The 11,372-nt window shown below is 42.4% G+C and overlaps 3 protein-coding genes across 6 annotated transcripts; 1 reads left to right on the top strand and 2 right to left on the bottom strand.

The window, feature by feature from the left end:
- Nucleotides 1-227: 227 nt before the first annotated feature.
- On the bottom strand, nucleotides 228-6,188 carry LOC108110931 (UPF0518 protein GG24907). 4 transcript variants are annotated; one of them, XM_017220212.2, is made up of 7 exons: nucleotides 5,796-6,188; nucleotides 4,789-5,640; nucleotides 4,109-4,505; nucleotides 2,492-3,515; nucleotides 1,870-2,427; nucleotides 1,416-1,454; nucleotides 228-1,153 (listed from the first exon to the last, which is right to left on the bottom strand). In XM_017220212.2, exons 2-7 carry the CDS (start codon nucleotides 5,460-5,462, stop codon nucleotides 696-698), a joined length of 3,150 nt encoding a protein of 1,049 aa, XP_017075701.1. In that variant the 5' UTR covers nucleotides 5,463-5,640; nucleotides 5,796-6,188; the 3' UTR covers nucleotides 228-695. The 4 variants fall into 4 exon arrangements, with proteins under 4 accessions (XP_017075701.1, XP_017075702.1, XP_017075703.1 ...); XM_017220213.2 differs by having other exon boundaries at nucleotides 2,492-3,491; XM_017220214.2 differs by lacking the exon at nucleotides 1,416-1,454.
- Nucleotides 6,189-6,375: 187 nt separating this feature from the next.
- Nucleotides 6,376-9,429, top strand: LOC108111099 (DNA repair and recombination protein RAD54-like). The gene is made up of 6 exons (XM_017220439.2): nucleotides 6,376-6,467; nucleotides 6,529-7,843; nucleotides 7,898-8,051; nucleotides 8,120-8,525; nucleotides 8,583-8,746; nucleotides 8,802-9,429. Exons 1-6 carry the CDS (start codon nucleotides 6,465-6,467, stop codon nucleotides 9,103-9,105), a joined length of 2,346 nt encoding a protein of 781 aa, XP_017075928.2. The 5' UTR covers nucleotides 6,376-6,464; the 3' UTR covers nucleotides 9,106-9,429.
- LOC108111100 (protein ABHD13) lies at nucleotides 9,090-11,045 on the bottom strand. Its single transcript, XM_017220440.2, has 5 exons — nucleotides 10,777-11,045; nucleotides 10,485-10,726; nucleotides 10,082-10,423; nucleotides 9,840-10,018; nucleotides 9,090-9,784 (listed from the first exon to the last, which is right to left on the bottom strand). Exons 1-5 carry the CDS (start codon nucleotides 10,913-10,915, stop codon nucleotides 9,664-9,666), a joined length of 1,023 nt encoding a protein of 340 aa, XP_017075929.1. The 5' UTR covers nucleotides 10,916-11,045; the 3' UTR covers nucleotides 9,090-9,663.
- Nucleotides 11,046-11,372: the final 327 nt, after the last annotated feature.

The following is an 11,372-nucleotide window of genomic DNA, read 5'->3' as shown; positions in this document are numbered from 1 at the left end:
ATTTTAGTACACTTTTGAAATTTCTTATAAATGTTTGTGCTGGCCGTTATGTTGTAGTTGCACGTAAAAAGCATTTGCGTGTTAAAACTTCAGAACTTTAGCTTAAAAACTATGTATCAACCTACCAGAAATTTTTCACAAACCTGGAAATCTTCAGAAAAAATTGTCAATCCATGTCCGAGCCCCCAAAATCGTGCATTTACTTGGACCAATTAAATACTGTCAAGTTTGCTTTACATTACTTGTGTAATTTGATCTTTCATATGTATGTACATAAAAGCATAAAATATATTGCAAAAATACATATGTATACATGGTATGTGTGTTATATAATTCTCTCTAAAAAGGGTGTAAATCTTGCATACGGCTGTTAATTAGAATATTTGTTTACATCTGAACACTTAAAATTCCCCATCCTAATCCACTTAAATCTTTAAACCTAAAATTTAGCTTGGTTAACGAGTGTTTGAGTGTTTTTGTTGAGTTTGTGTGCATTAATCTGTAAATCTGTTCAAAATTGCGGCATTGTTCGTTAAAAATTGTTGTTTAAAATATAAATATTGATAATTTAACAGGTAAAAAGAAATAATTTCGTAAGAGTAGCTGGTTAAAACAAACAAATTCCAACAAATCCTTAAAATATGTATACACAAGTCGTCCGTATCGTCTTCAGCTTCGCTATCTGTTCCACGCGATCATAAAGACGCTTGATCCGTGACCAGCACAACGCTCTGCTCCTGCGCAATGGCTGCCAGCTCCTTAAGCCATTCATCCAAGAGCACAGCGCACAAGGCCAAGTCCCGCGATCGCTCGGTGCCACTCGTGCTTGCAATGATTCCCATGGAGGCCACGGAATCGAGGGACACTGGCTCGGAGTTGAAACCACTCGTTGACGGACCTCCATCCAGACCGTGCAGAGTGCTCGTCGAGTGTGTTGTGGTGTTCGACTGGGCGGAGAGGGTTTGAGTGGACCCGCCGATGCTGCTGTTGCTTCCAGAGGTGGCAGTCGACGTCGTCGTAGCTCCTGTGCGTGATGCTCCTGACTGTGGTTGGGTACTTAAACTGGTCTCGCATGTTCCGCCGACTGTCTGTCCTTGGGAAAAGCCTCGTCCCTCGACACTTGCATTATTTCCCACAATATTCGAAGCAGCTCCTAAAAAATTCAATCGTGATTAGTACAATATCATGGAGTTATTGACCGTTTTAGGTTAATTTCAAGAACAACGTAACTATAACATATAAATGGGATTCCACAAATGCTTATCTTATTCTACTTTAAACTACTTTTGGTTTAGTGGAAAAGCATAATTTACAAAGCTCTATGCGGGACTACTCACTAATTTTAACAAGACTATGCCAGTTGGGTTAAGATAAATAAATACTTTAAATACTTTTATCAAGCGTGAAATATTTACCGGTGAGGAATGCGTAAATTTGTGATAAGCCAGATGAAGCTAAGATTTGTTTTTTTTTCGTTTCAATAAAAATATAAAGAAATAAAAGAAATTAATTTATTATAAACGATGCCGGAGGGCATTTTACAAATATGTGTGAGAACCATTACTGCCTTGCATGAGACCTGTTTATGATTTTGCGATTTCGTACAAACATATTTAAATATTTAATAGATTTTTATGAGAAATGACTCTTAAGTTTCAGGCACTAATGCAGGGCTCAAGTATGTATAAATGAATTTTTGTGAATATTGTGTGATTATTTTGACCCAAAACCAACTTTCTTCCAAAATCCAGAGCTGCAGATTTGTAAACTGTTGGTGATTTCTATATTGTTTGCTTCGTTTTTCTTTTTTAGAAAAATAGAAGATGTGCAAAGATGTGACGGAAGCATGATTCTACTGTTACTACTTACCGGAAGAACCATTGGGGGGCGCCGTCGACGACGAGGCAGACTTTCTGCTGAACATGCTGGCGAAGGACTTGCTAATACTACGCCTCTTGTTATCACTTCGCTTGAATGGATCATAGGCACTGGTTGGTGTAGCCTGTACTGGCGTGGCTGCCGAAAGAGTAGCGTAGGCAGACCGCAGTTGTCCCTGCTGCTGACCGGAATTCGTTGCCATCTGTTGCTGCTGATTGTGATGCATTGGTGAACCCTCGTTACCCTTACGCGCGTTTGCCAAACGGAATTCCCTATCAATTAGCGATGAACGTGCTACATCAATGATCTCTAGGGAATCCTCTGTCACTGGCAATTCTGCATCTATCTGTTGTTTGAGAATGCGCAGAACCTGGTGAAACGAGGGTGTATCTGAGGTGATGGCTATGTCGGACCGCAGCAGCAGCGAGTGAATCAACGGCAGCGGATACCAGGCCAAACGAGTGATCAGCCCGGTTAAGTGAAGATTGACGTACAGCGAGTTGCTCGTGAAGGTTTGCAGTTTGCCCCAAATGGCATTGAGAAAGGGACCTAAAAGGATGAAAGTATAATTAATTACGAATTTACTATAATTTTACTCAACAAGAACTCTTACCCAAGCTTACGGTGCCCTGAGCAAACAAATCTTCTGAGAAGTCTAGATCCGTCAGTAGTAACTCGTTGCGGTTGTTCTGCGATATACGCCACGCCTCTCGTCTATTGGATCCACCCAGCACACTGCTTATGCTACTGCTGTTGTGCTCTAAATCTGCTTCGCTGGCTGTAGTGGCCAAAGTTGTATCAGTGGCCTCGATTTCCTCGTCCGCCGGTCGCCACTTAAAGGATTCATAGCCGCTCGACTCGCCAATCGATTGCAAGCTATCCAGCTGTTTCTCTCCCGTTTCGCTGGTAATAATAGCGCCTCCTCCGAATTCACTAAAGAACTGCTTTGCCAGTTCCAAGGCGTGGACGTGAACTCTTCCCTGACCTTGTCGTGGCCATTTTTGGTAACGATAGCTGTTTGCCCACTTTAGACAATCCCTTTGACACTGGGCAATCCGCCAGTGGGCCTCGAAGAGATACGCCTGGATATTCGCGTACAAACTATCACCCGTGTGCACTCCGTAATAGTTCCAGTTAGCTCCAATCGTCTTGCTCATAACTGGAGATGGAAGGCTGGGCAGCGGTGTAAGATCCCCAACGACAGGTTCATGAATACTTTTGGGCCTGGCCAAATCTCTCGCTCTCTTCATCACATCGGGAGAGAGGTCCAGGAAGAACTCACTGCTGTTCAAATACGGATCGATCTTGTTGATCTTGTGGCGATGTGAAATAGGGACATGCTTGCCAGGCAGCATGAACTTGAGTAGTAACTCCAGCATTAGGTCCTCGCAGTGCAATCCCAACAGGGTGTCAAACAGCGCCATTGTAACCATGCATAGATTGGCATCGGGTGAGTTCAAGCGCTCGACCAGAGCGTCTAGTATCCTCTCCCCATCAAATTTGTCCGTATCGAGCAGAAAGCGAACGAAAGCCCTTAAAAGTCCCGGTTCGGTGATGGAACGCAAAATCAGGTCTAGGTACGACATTGCAGAGATTTGAGAGTCGATGTTCGTCTGAAAATGTTTGCCCTTCAGTGTCTGCGAAAATGGAGCGCAAAAAGTTGTTTCGAGATTTCGAGGTGTGTGTGTGGTTAGCTACGAGGGAGGAAAAGGTACAAAAAATACACAAGAAACGGAAAGCTGTAGGCGGTGCAGATCCCTAAAAGCTAATAGCGTTTGAAATAAGTCTTTCGAATAGAGTAGATTTTAGTTAGGACTTCTTAAATCGGATCATTACCGAGTAACAAAAGACAAAAGAATACACATATTTTTTTAATTAAACCTACTACACTTAAAAATTAAACAGAAATTACCAGGATAATGTTTTATCAAACAAAATTTTATAAGAATTGGATTTCTATTATCACGAAACTAACTCTATTGTACATTTGTATTAGGTATAAACCTTTAAAGGTATTAATTTACAAAATTGTACTTTAAATATAACTGAATATAATAATCCTTAACTAATATCTACGTAGTTTTTTCTTATTTAAAGAGTGTTTAAAATTAATAAATAGACAATGGACAGGACATAAATGATTCGTTTGCAACCAACACCACAGAAATGCATCGAAGACAAATTTTCACGAGAAGAGACCAGGACGGTACAAAAGCGTGACGACACTCACCTGAAGGATCGCAGGTCCCAGCACGGGCACAATGAAACCCTGGTACATAAAGTCCAGCAGCTGCTGTTTTATCATCTCGTGGGCCACCTGGACAACGGCATTGCAGAATTCGAGTGCGTTCATGAAGAGTGTCAGCTCCGGAATCTCTGTCACATCATCAGGCGTTATCCGGTGCCAATCAATGGAGCTTATTTCGATAGTGTTCGGCAGTCGCGAGTACAGACCACCCAAACCAGTCACCAACAGTGGGCAGATCGAGGAGTACTGGGCTATGTAGGTTCCAATGTTGGAGTTCTTCTGCGAAAGCGCCATGCATAATAACAACGCATCGCGGGCTTGGTGGCCAAGACTGCCTTCCCGATGCACGTACGGTATGAGGAGTGAGAAGATAATAAAACTGCAAATACAATAAGTAAATATTTTACATAGCAAAGTAAGGCAATTAATGCTAGTTCAATGCAGTCACCATTAATAAATGGACTGTTAGAAAGTCAGTTTTTCTTTCTTATCTTGTCGCTAATTTTGTCGATGAATCATACAAAAAATACTACTTCACAGCTTTTTAGTTTTTGTTGAAATAAATTCTAAATTGATATTAGAATTCCCTATAAAATTACCAAAAGCTTAAATTTTTTGAAACGTCTGACTTGATTTACTCTATATAAACTTTTGATGCTCACTTTGTTGTGGTTCCACTTTTGGGAGGCGCCACGTTGCCATTTAAAATCTGCTCCTGAACTTGCGTCTGGGCGGAGAAGAAAAATAGGTCCAACAAATGAACATTCTGCATTAGAACCACGCACAGTTGGTTCAAAAGGATAACAAGGCGCTTCTCAAGATCAGGCGGAAAGATCTCGCCCTGGCTGGAAGCCAGTATCTTTAACAACGGTCGCAGAAAAGGCTCATGACAGAGCAGCTGGTGGCGCGAGTGACTAACGAGAAGTTCGTATAGCTTCAACTGCTCCAGCCTCACAGCGTTTGCATATCGTCCCGTGGTGCAGGCCCACTCATACAACTTGTCCAGTAGATTCTCACTGAGCAGGAATTCCAGGCACGGCGCCGCTGGCGGACCACTGGCCTCGGCCGCCGGCAGCGAGACCTTGTTGCAGTGATGCAGTTCCACAAGCAGCAGGGTGACCATGTAGTCCAGGTGGGAGACCACACCAAGTACATCGTCATGTGAGGGAGGAGCGCTGTGCTGGATGATCTCAAAGGCCTGCTGCCAGTGCTTGCAGAAGCTGTCGTAGCAGGCGCGCGGATCGCAATCCGTAGCTGCATCGATTGGTCGTTGTCGGAGTGGGCCGCCGTGTCCGGCGGAGGCAACTCCCCCACCACTGCTCTGGCGCAGCCACATAATTCGTATGTGTGCGATTTAGTGGCTCTTACTGACTCTGGTCCGATGATAACTGCTCCGTGTGCGTTCGGTTTGGCATGAATTGGTGGTGGTACTTTCTTATCTCGTTTTTGTGCTTTTGTTCGCCTGTGTCAGTGGTGAGTGTTCCAATGTAGCTTGTTTCGTAAATCCTTAGAAGCTTAAAAAGATAGACAGGTTTGCTGAATATTGTCTATTTCCCTAAAGATCATCTCAACAACAGTGCACGCCGTGACACACTTATACACACACATGCATACGTGTGAACACCTTTTTAGGCATTCATTGTTGTTGCTACTGCTGGTGTACACTCACCTGATGAATTTGGATTTGACCGTCGTCATCGTCTCAGCTGCTTTTTGCTCTTCGTGCGTCGTCTCGCTACGCCCATTGTTATTGTGTACTCCTATTAATATAAACTCTTGCAGCACTTGCAGCTCTTTTTTGGCACTTGGGCAATTACGATTACAATTACAAATACAATTAAGTGTTTGTACCAACACTTCCGCACTTTGCGGATTAGATTCTCGTCTTTGCACCTCAAATTTCGTTCATTTGACCCTGATTTTGTTGTCAAAAAGAGGGCGGAGGTTGAACCCACACTTTATTGACTCATTTAACACTATTTTTGTCGGATTTTTATAGCAATTTCGAGTAAATATTTACAATTATATCTGCACGGAAATAGAAAGTTAGATATGAGCATCTTCTATTAAAAATATCGATATAACTAATATTTCAAAGTAGTTCATCGATACGTTCTGCGATCGATATTTTTAACAACTATTTAATTTACTTGTCGAAGACCTTCATTTAAAACTTTTTTATACATAAGGACTGTGTTAAGTTAACCGGGTTAACGTATATAATCTAGATCTCGAAAAAATTTGTCCACCTTTTATCCGCAATATTTTGTGCCTTTTATGTGACCAGATTTTTTTATTTCGATCAGCTGTTTGCGGGCCGCCTTTTTAAATTCAGAACATGGTAATTGAAATGCCTATATTAAAAAGTATATTTTTATTATATTTACATAATTTCGATAAAGCGGCGCAGTTTGGCGCCCAGTCAACGAGAACCCCAGTGTATTGAATCGCGGCACTCCTTTACGCCACCGCTGCTAAAAAAGAACAAGCGGGTCTGTCAGCAGGAGTTGGAGCGAGAGCAGGAACTGGATAGGAAGCGGCGGATTACCCTTCGCAATGACGGCGACACAGTTGATCTTCCACTGCCCATTCGCTTTACATCGAATAGCGAGTATGAACGGTCCATTGCTAAGGTGCTGGCGCGGAAGTTCAAAGTGCCCATTGACAATTATATACCCGATTACGGGGGGAAAAGAGTCCTAGGCGTTCGACGGTGCAGTTCCCGGCGACCACTGCACGATCCAATGGCCTGTAACGCCCTGGTTCTGTACTATCCGCCCGCTTACACGGAGCACGAGCGCATGTCTATGGATCCCAACAAGGTTCTGGTGCATGTAGTTGTGGATCCGCTTCTAAGCAACATACTGCGGCCGCACCAGCGAGAAGGGGTGCGCTTTATGTACGAGTGTGTGGAGGGAAAACGAGGTGACTTCAACGGCTGCATTATGGCAGACGAAATGGGTCTAGGAAAGACGTTGCAGTGCGTCACCCTCGTTTGGACACTTCTAAGGCAGGGTGCTGACTGCAAGCCCACAATCAACAAAGCCATCATTGTGTCGCCTTCGTCTTTGGTAAAGAACTGGGAAAAAGAATTTACTAAGTGGCTGCAAGGACGTCTCCTCTGCTTACCTATGGAGGGTGGTAACAAGGAAAACACCATAAAAGCTCTCGAGCAATTCTCTATGACCTCTTCGAGGTTGGGCACGCCCGTTCTTCTCATCAGCTACGAAACATTTCGAATTTATGCGGATATTTTGTGCAAATACGAGTTGGGAATGGTGATATGTGATGAAGGCCATCGTCTAAAGAACAGCGACAATCTTACATACCAGGCTTTGATGGGCCTGAAGACAAAACGACGGGTCTTGCTCTCAGGCACGCCTATCCAAAACGACCTTACAGAGTACTACAGTCTAGTTAACTTTGTAAACCCGGAGATGCTTGGCACGGCTGCCGTCTTTAAGCGCAACTTCGAGAACAGTATTCTGCGTGGCCAGAACGCGGACTCAACGGAAGAAGAGAGGAAACGTGCTATCGAGAAGACGCAGGAACTGATTGGACTGGTTGATCAGTGCATTATCCGTCGCACTAATCAGATTCTTACCAAATACCTGCCGGTTAAATTTGAAATGGTCATCTGCGCAAAGCTCACTTCGATTCAGCTCGAACTCTACACAAATTTCTTAAAATCAGATAAAGTACGCCGTAGCTTAGCAGGTAAGACATACTGGAATATACTTCAACAGTTATAATAGTAATAGTTATTTAAAGATTGCAATGATAAGGCCTCGCTAACAGCACTAGCTGACATAACAACTCTAAAGAAGATTTGTAGTCATCCGGATCTTATACATGATAAAATCGCTGCCCGCGAGAAGGGATTCGAGAACTCGCAGAACGTGCTGCCTAACAATCACAACCTTAAGTATGTTATGTTATTTGACTTTTAATAATATATTATATCTGATCTATTTGCCAACCTAAATGTTTCAGGGATCTCAATCCAGAGCTGAGCGGCAAGTTCATGCTTCTAGATTTCATGTTAGCCGCCATACGTGCAGATGGTAATGACAAAGTGGTTTTGATATCCAATTACACGCAGACCCTTGACTTATTTGAACAGCTCGCGAGGAAGCGGAAGTACGGATTTGTCCGACTTGATGGTACCATGTCTATAAAAAAGCGGTCAAAGGTTGTAGACCGATTCAATGACCCGGAGTCGGATAGTTTCCTTTTCATGCTGAGCAGCAAGGCTGGCGGGTGTGGCTTAAATTTGATCGGAGCGAATCGCCTGTTTATGTTTGATCCGGACTGGAATCCAGCCAACGATGAGCAGGCAATGGCAAGAGTGTGGCGTGACGGCCAAAAGAAGCCCTGTTTTATTTATCGTCTTGTTGCGGTGAGTATATAAACTGTTACTGTGGAAAACTGACAACATTTTATTGTCTTATTTCAGAGTGGGTCCATTGAGGAAAAGATCCTGCAGCGACAGACTCACAAAAAGTCCCTATCGAGCACCATCATCGACAATAACGAGTCGGCAGAAAAGCATTTCACACGCGACGATCTAAAGGACTTGTTTACATTTGATCCAAACATTCTTTCCGACACGCATGAAAAGTAAGTACTAACTTTTTATTTTATTTTATTTTTTAACTCAAAAATACTTTGCTAGACTGAAATGTAAGCGGTGCGTTCAAAATATCCAAACGAAACCACCACCGGATGACACGGACTGCACCTCGCATTTGTCGCAATGGTACCATTGTTCCAACAACCGGGGCTTACCTGACAGAATTCTTGCCCAGGCCTGGACGGATAGCAAATGTATTTCCTTTGTCTTCCACCACCGGTCCCAGGCTCAAGAAGTAGTGACAAATGCTAAGGAAGAACCGTCGGTGCAAAAACCCGTTAGTCGCAAGCGCCCATCAACGCCCCTTAGTGATGATAGTGCCGATGAGGATTTCATTGGATTCTAGCAATTGTATGCTTATTGTTTATTCATTTTCCACGTTTCGTTTACTTAAGTCTAATCTTAAGCTAGTTTTTCTCGTTTTTTTCGCAATCTTAACAAGTAAATAGCATAACATTTCAAAAATGGAACCAACACTAAAAGAAAACGTGCTAGGGTTGAAAGTTTCTTAAGCACATTTAGAAAACTATAAATCAGTCCACAGTACAGGCTATTTTGTTTGTTAAATACTGAATAATTTATATAATAAAGTCGTCAGGAATCGCGCCGAATTGTAGAATAGCAGAGTTCAGTAAATTAAACTTCGGACCAATAAAAGTTAAATAAAATTCGGATTTTAATGTGGCTTCATTTGCATTAGAGCAAAATCGTAGTTATTTAAAATCAACAGCCAAATTCGCTAGCACGTTATTCTTATGCACATAAAAAGCAACATGGCATAAACAAACGTCCGGATTAAAACCCTGCTAAATACAGATTTATATTATGTTTGTATCTGTAAGTATTAAACCATTCGCAGTGTTAACACAGTCAATTGAACACTTGATGTATTCGGGCTCAGATGCTATACATCAATAATTTTATGCTCTAGTTCCACCCAAACATTGCTCTTCTCCGGCGCCTTCAGAAGTGGTGATGGCTGTTGTTGTAGCTCTGCTATAAATCCTCCGATTGCTTGATAATACCTAAAAAGGAAAAATACTTTTAGAATTGGTAAGTACAAGATTAGCACGACACTACCCGTCCACAATCCAGGTGTCGTTGTGCGAACCTCCCGGGAACTCAAGCAAACGCTTTAGCTCGCTACCGCATTTAGTATACAAGGCACGCATCATGCGCGGTGGCACTAAATTGTCCGCAAGACCCGATATAAACAAGAAGGGCACCGAACACTTGCTTATCTTGCTCATAGAATGATACTACATTGGTTTAAACAAACAATAATGTCATAATATAAACAACATACTCAACCAATGACTCACCTTATTTTTAAATAACAGATTTGGTATATACTTCACAGAGGGATGCACCAGCTCCACGGCCATTTCCGGTATGCTGCTGAATGTATTCTCCACAATGGCGCACATTAATTTTTGTCCATATATGGTATCAGCTGCCACGTCGACCACCACTGCTCCACCCAAGGAGCGACCGAAAAGGATCAATTGCGAGGGGTCCAGGTCGTGACGGGTGTGCAGGTAATCAATGGCCGCCCTAGCATCGGTAACCAATCCTCGCTCTGTGGGGACACCCGTCGACAAGCCATACCCCCGATACTCCACCATTAGAATATTGCAGTGCAAATGATGGTAGATCCCCCAGACCTAAGAAGTGAACCAAAATGTTGCAAAGTAAAGCTTTTGACAGCTTTGGGGTTCTGCTTACGTTCTGCATACGGTGTCCCATGTTTCCAGCGTTGCCGTGAAAGTAGAGCAACGTGGGCACCGACTTGGAGCGCTCCTCCGGCTGACTAATCCAAAAGGCGTGCAAAGTAACATTGTCGGGCGTTTTGATGCTGACTGTGATATGGGGCAGGTTGTGCATCGTCGGAATAGGTACATAAATGCGAGAGTTGGCTGGCAGGTCCGGATGATAGAGAAGAAGATCTTGGGCATAGTAGAATATTACTAAAAAAAAAAAATTTAATGCAAAATGGATGCAAGTTACGGATACGTACATAGGATGATTATAGCGAAGAGCGCCAACGTCATATAGCCCCCGTAAAAATAGTAGAATATGAAGCACAACAGGAAGGCTGCAAGTACTCCCACGCCCACTCCTCGGGACTTAGGCAAAGCGATGCCCACTTCTTTCATGTTCTCCTATTGTCCAGCTGCGCTACATGTCCAATGCTCTAATTTAATTAAATTGCATTAATTCCAGCACCAGAACACAAACGAATTGTAATTGAACACCGCCCACAGCTGATTTGGAAGACACCTGTGCGGTGCGATAAGTTATCGATATGTAGTACAGTAAACAGTGCCTGTAAAGAAATATACATACATATATTCAGAATACCAAAATAGACTTTATAAAATTTATTAATTGTGTTAAATTTATTTAATCTAAGCCGTTATAAAAAATGTTTTGGAAATTATAAAAAAGACGTAAATAAATCATTCATTATTACACATATTTTTAATAAGTCAAGAATAAAACATGCAGTTAAACCAATTTGCTTAAATAGAATACTATATTTAATTTTTACTCAGTAAATTTTACTATTTACTGTAAACTCTCCGACGAATGAAAACTCAAAATATTAATATT

The sequence above is a fragment of the Drosophila eugracilis genome, unplaced genomic scaffold (genome assembly GCF_018153835.1).
Source record: "Drosophila eugracilis isolate 14026-0451.02 unplaced genomic scaffold, ASM1815383v1 contig_2152, whole genome shotgun sequence".
Lineage (NCBI taxonomy): Eukaryota > Metazoa > Arthropoda > Insecta > Diptera > Drosophilidae > Drosophila > Drosophila eugracilis.
This window is presented reverse-complemented; position numbering and strand designations above follow the sequence as displayed.